Raw genomic sequence first — 12,208 nt, forward strand, 5'->3', positions numbered from 1 at the left:
TGCTGAACAATGCTCTGCATAGATGCTTTTTGTACGAAATATTAAGCCAGGGTGATCTTCAGTGAAAACACATTGAAACTCTTCCTTCGTGGTTAAACAAAATCTACAACAATATGTTGCAGAAAAGACTCAACATAACCAAACAGCCCGTGTAAACCAAGGTTATCACCAGTTACTTGAATAATAGACCCTAGCAATGGTGAGTCAGAGAAAGGCACTTCTATTCCTTCATTTTCTAGTTTTTTAACATCATCAACGAGAGGCTTCAGTATTTCATCAAATCCATACTTTTTCAGGTCTTGTGAGTGAAAAAGAGCCACAACATGAATATTCATCAACACAGAATTGTATTTTGGGGGCAGGTTCCGCAATATAAAGTAAATACAACCAAGTTTGTGTATCCTTCTTTGAACCTAAGGGATTTGCGGTCTCGAAATCATCATAATATAGTTGAATTTGTAATGCATGTTTTTGCTGGCAAAACAAATCATTTTTTTTAAAGTATGACCCATCACATATATCTTTTAAAATCCTTCTTCCTCTTGTTTGGCCTGCAGGAAACATTCACAAATTTCACTATTTTTGAACATAGACTTCAGGGTTCCTAAGATGGGTACATACACAAACTTATCCGTTACAGGGATCTGATTGTAAACTCCTGTTGTTCGATCTCTACGTACATCAAATCGCACCCCAAGAACATACTCAACTGGCTCAACTATTTCCCACTTTTCCTTGAAATACTTCTGTCGTTTGGCTCTTGTATTTAAGACTGAGAAAGGATTTTGTAGTTGTTCAAAACAACTGTCTAGCTTTTTTTCAAAGTCTGTTCCTTGCATCTCTGAAGTGCAGTTGAGGACTGAGTCTCTCGTTTGACTGTGAATATTGTTTACAAGCTCTTCCATTGACCCGACCATTGATTGGATAGTGCTCTCAGCAACACCTGATGATTGCAACTGTGCTACAACAGAACAACACATGTTTACCAAATTATGCTTGTCAACAGAGACATTGGTGGTTACTGGAATATCTGTACTGACTGCATTTGAAGTTGAAGGCTCATCTATTATTTGAGTGTCCATACTGTTAACAGTATTTGTTGAAACAGTGTCCCGGTGCAAACGAATAAGGTGTTTCTTGAACCCTGAATAAGTGCAAAGAATAAAGAACATCCCGGCTGTCCACATTTCAAACGTAATGTCTTTCCTGGATATAAACCATGGTAAAATCTCAAATGCTTACAAAGCAACATAGAACTTATGTGGTGTAACTTGCAGATAAAACAAATCAACATATTTGCAGCCAAGGATGTGTGTCACCTCAGATACTTGTGTTCAGCAGTCTTGCTCTGAGCTCCTTCACACGAGGACTTTCCTTGGGACTTCCCACATCAATGTTGAACACAGTTGTTTGGATGAATGTGTAGAAGCTGTTAAGGGATTCGTGGTAGTGAACACTGAAGATGAAGTGGGCCTTAAAGAGTTCATCGAAAGCTGCCAGGGACGTCTGAGCCTTGCAAGGATGGCCTTGTGGTCAACGATGACATAGAATCTTTGGATGTTGTTCTTCTCTTCACCGACACACAGGAGGATGGGTTGTCCAGGTTCCAATCTCTCAAGGAAGGTCTCAACACTGGCGCCAATCTGGAAAAACAGAAGCATGAAGAACAATTTTAATGGCCCACTATATTACTAAAAACACATGTGTCTCTTCACAAAAAGAGGCATTGTGAAAATAACTAAATTAACAAGCATATTAAAACATTGCATACCCTCAAATATCTCACAACATGTTTGATTGCTTGATGCGAGCTAATTTTAGGACTCTTGGGTCCTTTTGCAGTAGGGGGAAGTAGGTGAACCAGCAGTAGGATACTTGACAGGTCACTGTCCCAGCCTAGGGGGAAACCAGAAGAAAGTAGAAGATTTAACAAAGACTTACATGTGAAAATAAATATATCCACATTATGCTCATACAAGATTTCTGAATCAGGCAAGTAAATTAATGTTTAAAAAAGATAATGAACGATGCTTACCAGACGCATCTGAGGAGTGATGCCCAGACAACAAGTCTTCAACATTCTCATTAGAATTCTTGCAGTTTGCCAGGATCCTGGGTTTGAAGAAAGTGGGCCATTTTGCCAAGAATCTGCCAGAAGCCTCCTCTCCAAACATCATGGCAAAGTCTTGGTCAATCTACAGAAGAAACTCCGTAAATCCCTGCAACCGTGCTGAAAGTGTAGTCCTTAAATGTACATTGTTCACTTTAAAAATAAATAAAACCATATGCGTTTCTTACCAAGCCAGGTGTATCGAGAAAACGTGGGAAAACATCCAGGACTGTAGAGGAGTCTTGCTGGTCTTGTTGAACTACCGTCTGACAGTATTGAAATGTTGCCCTCATTTTCTCTTTGACAACCGATTCATCAGTTGTATGTTTCAATATGGAGATTGCCTCACGGCATTCCTCGCCAGACAGTTGATTGTCAGTTAGGAGAAAATCTCTCTTGCTTTTTGGTCCAGCTTGATAGGTACAGGTGGTTGAGCATCTCCGAGATAGAACTGCAATGTTGCGCTGGACTGTCTTTATCCTCCAGGCCAAATAACCAGATCCACTGTCAGCATCATAGAAGTGCTCCTATAAAATTCGAGAAGAAAGAACAAAACTAAACATCACTGATGGGTCACAGCCAAACAAGGCAAATTCAGAATAACCTCCCTGCATACATTGTAGTATAAGCCATTCATTTACAAACTTACATATCCATTTTTTGAGTAAGGATCCCCGAGGTAAGGAAATAGAGTTATAATGCCAAGAGCGTATTTTGTTCGCACATAGGTTGGTGGGATCCTCCTTTAAAAGTAGAAAAACATATTATTTTTCAAACTTTAAAATGTTAAAATGTCAAACTAAAATAAGTATTATTATCAAGAAGAAAGCAAAAAAGACAGTCATCTCTAAAGTAAACTATATTAATGCAAACAAATGATTTGTGTTATCATGATAACTATTAGTCTTTTTGTTTACAATTCCCTTAGCTAATTAATTTGTATAACTTAATTGCTTCAATATTTTTGCTCCAGAAATGAGATTATATATATATCTCTCATTTAATAATGTGACAGGGTTCTGTAACAACTGCATCTTATGCTATGAAGAAAAAATAGATTTAAGATCTGCACCAGTGAACATAAAATGCTTACCCATGAACTTCAATCATGTCAGCCACCAGTAGGTTTATCATATGTCGCCGGGTACCATCCGTCAATGTCTTCATTTTGTCATATTCATGCAACACCTTTTCTCCCCCTGGCTTGGACTGAAGAACATCTCTCACCATCTAAAAATAAAAAGAATCAGACAATAAGTTATTATGTTAACCTTTACGGCAACAAGAGCACTGCTCGTTTGGACAATGTCTTTGGGTTTCAGTTTTATTCACAAATGTAATGTGCTATATACCGCTTCAGCTGATTCCCGATCGTCGTGGGTCCTTTTCCTCCCACCATCGTTCTCAATAGTTATTGTTGCATCAGATGAATCAGAAGGCACAGAGGATACGGTGTCTGACACATTCGACTCAAAAGAAATTTCTGCTTGATCTGGTTGAAGCACAACTGCAAGACAATTCAAAGAAATACACACAAAAAATTGGTTATACCGTCACAACTCTACAATACTAGTCAGTAAAACAGCTCACAGTACATTACAGTTGATGATCCTCATTTTCCCGAACAAAGCTAAGTCTTACCTCCAGACTTTTCTGTGGACACATTGACGGTAAGATCCCCTGCTTGTAAGAGTTCCTCAAACACATCTGCAGCCACCTCTGTCCCTGATTGATCTGTCACGTGCAAGTCTGTCTGTAGAGGAAGACCTAACTTTCCTATTACTGAGAGAATATCAGATTTAGAAAAATGGTCCTTTGTAAACTTCTATTGACACTTTTATTATTATAATCTGAGCAGTGTGCAGAATATGTAATATAAATTCCCCATCATACACCAATTGTCCATTTTGCCTTGCTCACAAGACATAACAATTGGTCAACATAATAAAAAAACAATTGGGTAGGCGAGGCAACCAAACATATTACTTAAAATAATATAAAAAAAGACACTATAACATGAACTGACATTCAAGCAAATAATTAGTTTACTCCAAACAGATATGGCTGTGTAATAAACAAGTAATACCAACCTTTCTCAATAAATGTATTGTAGTCTTCATAGCCTGCTTCGGTTTCTGCCACCTTAACATACTTCTGACTTGAACCAAATCTCACCTTGACCAGCATATTGTCCTACAAAGAAAAGAAAAAAACATTCATAAAAAATCTAAAACTCATGTTTTGTTTTCCCCTTGCCTTTTCTATGCCACCTGGCGTCGGCAGTGTACGACTAAATCAAATTAATGTACATCATACTTGTGTGACTAACTATTTTAAGTCACTTAAGCCCCTTTCATACTCCAAAAATTTCCTGACCTGGCGAATGCGCGACCCGCTTTCATCGGGTTAAGCGGTTTATGGAACCGCTAAAGGAAAACTTCCTCCAGTCGAATTAAAGATTATCCGTGGCTCCATGATTCGGCGTGGTTTGCCCAAGTCTGGGGTCCGAATTTCGATCACTTTGGGCGGGTTGAAAATCTAAAAAAATTCCTCCATAACTGGCGGGTACCCTGGTGGTTTCGCGGCCGACATCGGGACACGTTCGTCGGGTAAAACGCTTAACAGAGCCGCTATTGAAAACGTTGGGAGAGTGGCATCGCCTTGACTTCTGCGACTGCATGGAGCGCCCAGCTCTCCCATCCTTCACTTAAAAGAGCCTGAGCCTGACCTTCTGTTTAGCCAACTATGTGTCGGCCAGAACAACAAGCTTGCACATCTCTTCACGTCTCCATTGTGCAGACATGTTTGTCCAACGCATGTTTTAATTACTCTACGCCTTCTGCCATTTGCATTTTTCTGGTCACGCATTATATCGACACACACAAATGCTAGCACACGTTCTTGACTGTACATGCTAGCTTAGAACATTAGCCACATGGCAGCCCTACCCACAGACATCGACACACGGACATACAAAATAACTTAAATTGCAAGTAGATAATGTACACATGATAATACATTGACTTTCCATGTATTTCAAATAACTTCAGTTTAAATTTGAACCAAAACTACGAAAGTGCAAAGAGCAGAGTGGAAACGTGGCTTACCCCGAAAAGTCCCGACACTAACAGGAAGTAAAGCTAACGGAACAGTGAGATAAATGCAGTCAAAATAAAATGCTCTCGACATTTCACGACAACCCCCACACATTTCTCTTTATTTAAAAGTGTCTAACCTTAATATGAAGCCCAATAGACTTGTTTAAATAATTTAATAACACACATTTGGGCGAAATGGCAGTAATAAACGAAAAGAAAAGAAAATAGTGGACAACATAGGATAATTTTTAACCTGCCTTCAAAATAAATGTCTGTGCTCTACCATTACAGAATTCTTAAAAAAAATTACAATCACGGTTCATAATATAACGTGATTGCAACGTGTTGATTATTCTAATTTCTTAATGAGAAAATATCCTATTCATCCTACTTGGCTAACACCACAGTCTTTGGCTAGCTAAACATTCTTTATGCTATTCGGTTAGCTAAACCTAGTGAGCTGGATAGCTAGCTAATGTTAGCTAACCATCAAGGTTATACCTATTCCAACGTTAATGTTACCTGTAGAAATACACACTAGGGTAGAACATTTAATGAAGAGACATATGCGGAGACATACTTACACACGTATCATCCTAGTCACAGTTGGAATGATGTCTGAACATGTCCAGTCCACAGAAAAGAGTCTTAAGGTGTTTGTCTGGCTGCGTGAAACAATCTCCCGCCTCTTTCAAACATGCAGCCTTCTGGGGGATGGGTAACACTAGCTGTAGTGTAAAATCAACACTGTAGAGTTATTTGCAGATTATGACATTTGACTCCCTGTATTAACACCAACTCATTTTGAACAATAACTCTCTTGGAGTTGATGAACACTAAACCCGAGTTGAAATAACTCTATATTTTAACACTCAACCCTAACACTGAATATCCAACACTTTTGATTTTGCTGTGCACCTGACTACTTCTAATGCCGCGCTGTGACATGAATGTGCAACAACAGAGCATTTATCTATGTGTGTGTGTGTGTGAACGTTGATGTTTCCAATGCGCGCACACACACACACACACACACACACACTCACCACTCTCTATTTGAGCTCTGCTAATGTTTGTGTGTGCGTGACCTTCATCACGCTGGAGGTCGCGGCTCATATTTGAGCTGTCAGGTCTCATCATTTTCACAGCTGCTCCTCAGAGGAGACATCACTCCTCTTCCTCATGGAACAAAGGAAGGAGGAGGAGGAAGAGGAGGAACAATGAGGGGGATGAGGAGGAGGAAGAAGAAGAAGAGGAGGAAGAAGAGAAGAGGGAAGGGGAGAATGAAGAACAGGAGGAGAAAAAGGAGGAGGAAGAGAAGGAAGAAGAGAGGAGGAGGGGGAGGAGGAAGAGTAGAAGGAAGGGGAGAATGAAGAAGAGGAGGAGAAAAAGGAGAAGGAAGAAGACAGGAGGAGGAAGAGGATGCTGTGTTGGATGCTGGTGACATCTCCAGTGCTCCATGTTTCCTCCAACAGCTTTCATCATCTTCATCATCGTCTTCATCTCTGAAGCGGCGGGTCGCCTGCCAGCCTGTGGGTGCAGGAGGCGGAGCCTCAGGGGGGGCGGGGCCAAATGTCGCCACACACACAGAAACCTGCAGAGCCGTCAGAGGATGTGAAATGTGATCCTGTCATGAAGAGATGATCCACTTCCACTTCCACTTCCACTTCCACTCACTCACTGGAGGAACACAGACAATCCGTGCCCTCTCAGCCAATGGGAGCTCACGGTTCATCAGGTTCTTTCTGATGTTCTCGTCTCTGCACCATAAAACATAATCATTCATATTTCGACTCTTTCTGTTTCATAACTGGAGGAACAGAAGATGGAGGAGTGGACGGCTTCCTGTCTTCTTCACTGAGATCTCCGTCGCTCGTGTTCATCGTCAGTGATGAGGAAGATGCTCCTCTTCATGAAGGAGGAGTCTCCTGATCCACCTTGTGAATACCTTCAGTCACTCTTCTGAACATGTTGTTTCTAGCGTCTCGTAGTTTATGATCCATTCATAAATAAACCTGAAGCTCCGTGACGTCACGGCAGCGGTTACCGTGGAGACGAGAGTGTTTCATATGATCCGTGTGGACGTGTCTCTCTAGACGCCACAGCGTGCTGACGGCTCACTTATGAACAACCAATCAGCTGCAGGCGGGAGAGGGGGCGGAGCCAAAGGTCGGCTGCAAGGCCTCACACACATTTACACACTTTTCCATTATTAGTATTAGTATTATTATCATCATCATTATTATTATTTTCCCCATCCCCCTTTCTTCTCTCTCCATCCCCCTTTCTTCTCTCTCCATCCCCCTTTCTTCTCTCCATCCCCCTTTCTTCTCTCTCATCCCCTTCTTCTCTCTGTAGGTGAACGACGCTCTGGACTCCATCAGGATGGAAACAATCGCACCTTCAGTGATGAGGAGAATCTCCTCCCCCTCCTCCTCCCCCTCCTCCTCCTCACAGTGACCGACAGCCACCTCACGTTCAACATCCACAAAGTTTGGGAACATTTTTTTATTTTCGGGAATTGTTCGGAGTCAAAGGAGCAAAAGACAATAATGAATAATAATGAGTCAACTCAACTCAGAGGACAGGAAAACACCGTCAGCAATAAATAAAGACGTAGAAAACAAGATGCTGTCGTGGAAACGAGACATGAAACCAAAAAGATACACGAGGAACAGAAAGAAACGACTTCAGAGGACATGGAGTTTAAAACAGGAAACAGGAAACAGGAAGCAGGAAGCTCACAGCGGGGGGCGGCGCTACGATCGCGTCGGGATCTTAAAATGTCCAATGAAAGAAGAAGAGCACGATGAGATGCTTCAGGACGAGGCCCCGCCTCCGGGGACCCGCTTTCTAATTGGTCGACAGCTCCCGGTGAACATCCACGCGGGTCGGAGAGACGAGTTTGACCTCCAGGTCGACACGACTTACATCCCGGGAACGCCGGCAGGCGATGATGTCATCGCGTGTGCAAACAGAACCTCTCTGGCGGGAATACTTTTGTTTTTAAGGTTGTGATCATTAAATCTCAGCCGGACAGATCATGAAAAACATTTCACAACAAGTTAAGAAGTCGAATAAAAAGCTAAAGATTTAAAGTTGGGAACAACGACAACGCATTGGTGTTGTTGTGTGTTGTTGTTGTTGTGCCTGGCGGGTCGTACTCCTTGAACCCGTCTGGGTTCCCTGCGTCTCTTCTGACGTGAACATGAAGCCACGCCTCCTCTCGCCCCGAGGAGCCTGACTGGACATCGTGCTCCAAAACAAAACAAAAAAGGACCGAAATCCTATAAATAAGTAAATAACAAAATGAACACAAAACAACACAAACACAAACAGCTGCTCCGCGAGGAGGCGGAGACATCGCTGGTCACCACGTGTTCTGACCTCCGGCGTTCCCGACGGTCCCTCACGAACAGCACGCCACAGACACCTGACACGCATGCTGCGGACGCCGGGACCGATCCCGCTCGACACGCCGCGACGGCACGGCGCCGGGGGGGCGGGGCTTGTTAGCGACGTCGTCCTGCACCGCCGCGCGTGTCCAGCAGGACGTCGGCCGGCGGCGTCTCTGTAATGCTTACAATAGTAAGTGTGCTTCCAGGTCCGTGACTCCCGAAGTCTGGAGAGTTCTGAAGAGATTTCATTCTTTGTACATCACAGTTGCCAATATGGTTCTGTCTCCCCGCCACGCGGCGCCACGCGCCGCCACGCGGCGGCGTGTCGGGACGTCCTACACGTAGTACTCCTTGTCCTTGTCTTTCGGTCTCTTGCCGCCGCCGGGCGTCTTGTCCTTGGCCGCGGCGCCGTTGCTCTGCGTGGCCGAGTTGCTGATGCAGTTGCGCGTCTCGTCCACCTGGTAGGAGCCCTCGTCCCGGTTGCGGTACTTGTACATGGCGTAGAGCAGGATGAGGATGCAGAGCGCGGCGGCGGACACGATGCCCACCACCATCCCCGTGGTGCCGCCGGACTCGCGGATCACCTCCGAGGCCCCCGGGGGCGGCGCCCGCCGCACCACGCCGGGCGCGGTGGGCAGGGCGGCGGCGGCGGGCGCCGTGCGCAGCACGGGGGACGTGGCGAAGGGGCCCCCCCGCGGCTCGGCGCCGTCCGAGGACGGCGTGGGCCGCGGCAGCAGGACGGCGTCCGGCTGCGGCGGCTTGACCTCGCGGTTGTTCATTTTCCCGGCAGGCCGCTTGGGGGGCGTGTCCGAGGGGAGCGCCGCGGGGGGAGTCCTACCGGCCTCGGAGGCTTTGCTAGGCCTCGAGTCCTTGGCCTCCCACTCGGGCGCCAGGGCTTTGTAGCCGCCGTCAGACGCGGTCAAGATCTCATCTGTTACCGGGGAGAAGGTGGGGTGAACATCTTCATCGTCAGTCGGGGGCCGTTCGCCTGAGCCAAACCCCGAAATCACCATGCCATCATCATCATCATCATCATCACCACCATCATCATCATCATCATCATCACCACCATCATCACAATCATCGCCGCCTCGGTCCGACAAGCAAGGCAGCCCCGCCTCGGTGGGCGCGGCCGAGGATTCTTTGGTGGTCTCGATAATGGTGAAGACGGGGTGGAGGGTCGGGGGGGTGGAGACAGAGGGGGGGCGGGTGGAGACAGAGGGGGTGTCTACGGGCTCCTCCACTAGCACGGGGATCACGAGCGCCCCTCCTGGAGAGAGAGAAACAGAGGTCAGAGGTCAGAGGGCGGCGGGGCGAGAAGCAGCCGCACAGCAAAAGAAAAGCAAACGGAGGAAGAACGAAAAACAGAGAGAAGGAAACAAACGGAGAGAAGAAAACAAACGGAGAGAAGAAAACAAACGGAGGGAAGAAAACAAACGGAGAGAAGAAAACAAACGGAGGGAAGAAAACAAACGGAGAGAAGGAAACAAACGGAGAGAAGAAAACAAACGGAGGGAAGAAAACAAACGGAGAGAAGGAAACAAACGGAGGGAAGAAAACAAACGGAGGGAAGAAAACAAACGGAGGGAAGAAAACAAACGGAGGGAAGAAAACAAACGGAGGGAAGAAAACAAACAGAGAGAAGGAAATAAACGGAGGGAAGGAAACAAACGGAGGGAAGGAAACAAACGGAGGGAAGGAAACAAACAGAGAGAAGGAAATAAACGGAGGGAAGGAAACAAACGGAGGGAAGGAAACAAATGGAGAGAAGGAAATAAACGGAGGGAAGGAAACAAACGGAGGGAAGGAAACAAACGGAGGGAAGGAAACAAACAGAGAAGGAAATAAACGGAGGGAAGGAAACAAACGGAGGGAAGGAAACAAACGGAGGGAAGGAAACAAACAGAGAGAAGGAAATAAACGGAGAGAAGGAAATAAACGGAGGGAAGGAAACAAACGGAGGGAAGAAAACAAACAGAGAGAAGGAAATAAACGGAGGGAAGGAAACAAACGGAGGGAAGGAAACAAACGGAGGGAAGGAAACAAACGGAGAGAAGGAAATAAACGGAGGGAAGGAAACAAACGGAGGGAAGGAAACAAACGGAGAGAAGGAAACAAATGGAGGGAAGGAAACAAACGGAGGGAAGGAAACAAACGGAGGGAAGGAAACAAACGGAGGGAAGGAAACAAACGGAGGGAAGGAAACAAACGGAGAGAAGGAAACAAACGGAGGGAAGGAAACAAACGGACGGAGGGGAACAGGGCTGGGGGCCCCGCTGCATCAAAAGGCCCCGAGGGGCCCGGCCAGGTGGGCGACCTGCTGCACCGACAGACGCTTTATGTTTGCATCCGGAGAAGGAAGCAGGACCAATGAGAAGCTGTCGGTGAAGAGTGTCATAGAGGGGGAGGGGCTTCTTAACATAACAACACGACCTGGACAAGGAGCTAAAGGAGCCCCCCCCCCCCCTCGTGCCTTTTGACCCCGACAGTCACCACATGGCACAAAGTCGCCGCGCAGTTCAACCACACCTGAATGTTTCGGTTCCAACTGAACGTCAGTTACGTTTCCAGGTATTTTCTCCTGATTAATGTGAAATTAAAACGGAACGAGAACTTTTACGCTGACAGAATTAAGCAATAATGTCCTCGAGGCAGCACTGGACCGTCAATACATGTCCGCGGTCATTATTGACTCATTACTGCCTCGAGTACATTATTGCTTTCATAATACGGTTGCGTGCAACATTATAAATAGTAAGTAAATAGTAAATAGTTGTCGCCACCAAACGTTGTGTATCGCATTTGAGTAGCCGAGAGAAAATAGATGACCATGACTAGAAACGTAACTGTGATCCAGGATAAACGCTGGAGACAATATGTTCCTCTTAAGACGTGATTGACATTGCACTCTATGGGAACTGATTATTCATAAGACTTAATAACTCCCAGACACATGCTAACAGATGTGTTCTACCGCGAGGCTGGAAACCTTCAGGTGCGCGTTGAAGCTGCGTCTCCTCTTGCCGAGGGCGGCTTGTTTGTACGTTGCTCACAAACAGGACTAAACCATAAAGAGATGCAAACCTTCCGGAACAAACACAAAAGAACACCACACAAAAAGAAAGGAAAATAAGAAATCATAATTAAAAGGCATTGCAAAAAAACGCGTTCAGAGTTAGGGCAAAAACCAAAACATTCACAAAGTAAAGCCACAGAAACCCAGGAAGGGATTATTAAGAAGTAAACAGGTCAAACAGGTCAAACAGGTCAGACAGGTCAGACGGGTCAAACAGGTCAAACAGGTCAGACAGGTCAAACAGGTCAGACAGGTCAAACAGGTCAAACAGGTCAGACAGGTCAAACAGGTCAAACAGGTCAGACAGGTCAAACAGGTCAGACAGGTCAGACAGGTCAAACAGGTCAGACAGGTCAGACAGGTCAAACAGGTCAGACAGGTCAAACAGGTCAGACAGGTCAAACAGGTCAAACAGGTCAAACAGGTCAGACAGGTCAAACAGGTCAGACAGGTCAAACAGGTCAGACAGGTGAGACAGGTCAGACAGGTCAAACAGGTCAGACAGGTCAAACAGGTCAAACAGGTC

The 12,208-nt window shown here is 45.4% G+C and overlaps 2 protein-coding genes across 3 annotated transcripts in view; both read right to left on the reverse strand.

Moving 5' to 3' along the window:
- Positions 1 to 1,163: 1,163 nt before the first annotated feature.
- LOC130202665 (uncharacterized) lies at positions 1,164 to 6,112 on the reverse strand. 2 transcript variants are annotated; one of them, XM_056428369.1, is made up of 10 exons: positions 5,793 to 6,112; positions 4,201 to 4,303; positions 3,752 to 3,892; positions 3,463 to 3,617; positions 3,204 to 3,340; positions 2,760 to 2,853; positions 2,299 to 2,637; positions 2,036 to 2,195; positions 1,772 to 1,896; positions 1,164 to 1,643 (listed from the first exon to the last, which is right to left on the reverse strand). In XM_056428369.1, the coding sequence occupies exons 2-10, from the start codon at positions 4,295 to 4,297 to the stop codon at positions 1,359 to 1,361; spliced, it is 1,533 nt and encodes a 510-aa protein (XP_056284344.1). In that variant the 5' UTR covers positions 4,298 to 4,303; positions 5,793 to 6,112; the 3' UTR covers positions 1,164 to 1,358. The 2 variants fall into 2 exon arrangements, with proteins under 2 accessions (XP_056284344.1, XP_056284345.1); XM_056428370.1 differs by lacking the exons at positions 3,752 to 3,892; positions 5,793 to 6,112 and having other exon boundaries at positions 4,201 to 4,799.
- A 1,585-nt stretch (positions 6,113 to 7,697) lies between these two features.
- LOC130203077 (neurexin-3b-like) overlaps positions 7,698 to 12,208 on the reverse strand; it is a 181,067-nt gene continuing 176,556 nt past the window's right edge. Inside the window, exon 17 of the mRNA XM_056428968.1 lies at positions 7,698 to 9,260. Coding sequence (XP_056284943.1) covers positions 8,942 to 9,260 — 319 coding nt within the window. The 3' untranslated portion in view covers positions 7,698 to 8,941. The remainder of the gene's footprint in view (positions 9,261 to 12,208) is intronic.

The sequence above is a fragment of the Pseudoliparis swirei genome, chromosome 12, assembly GCF_029220125.1.
Source record: "Pseudoliparis swirei isolate HS2019 ecotype Mariana Trench chromosome 12, NWPU_hadal_v1, whole genome shotgun sequence".
NCBI lineage: Eukaryota > Metazoa > Chordata > Actinopteri > Perciformes > Liparidae > Pseudoliparis > Pseudoliparis swirei.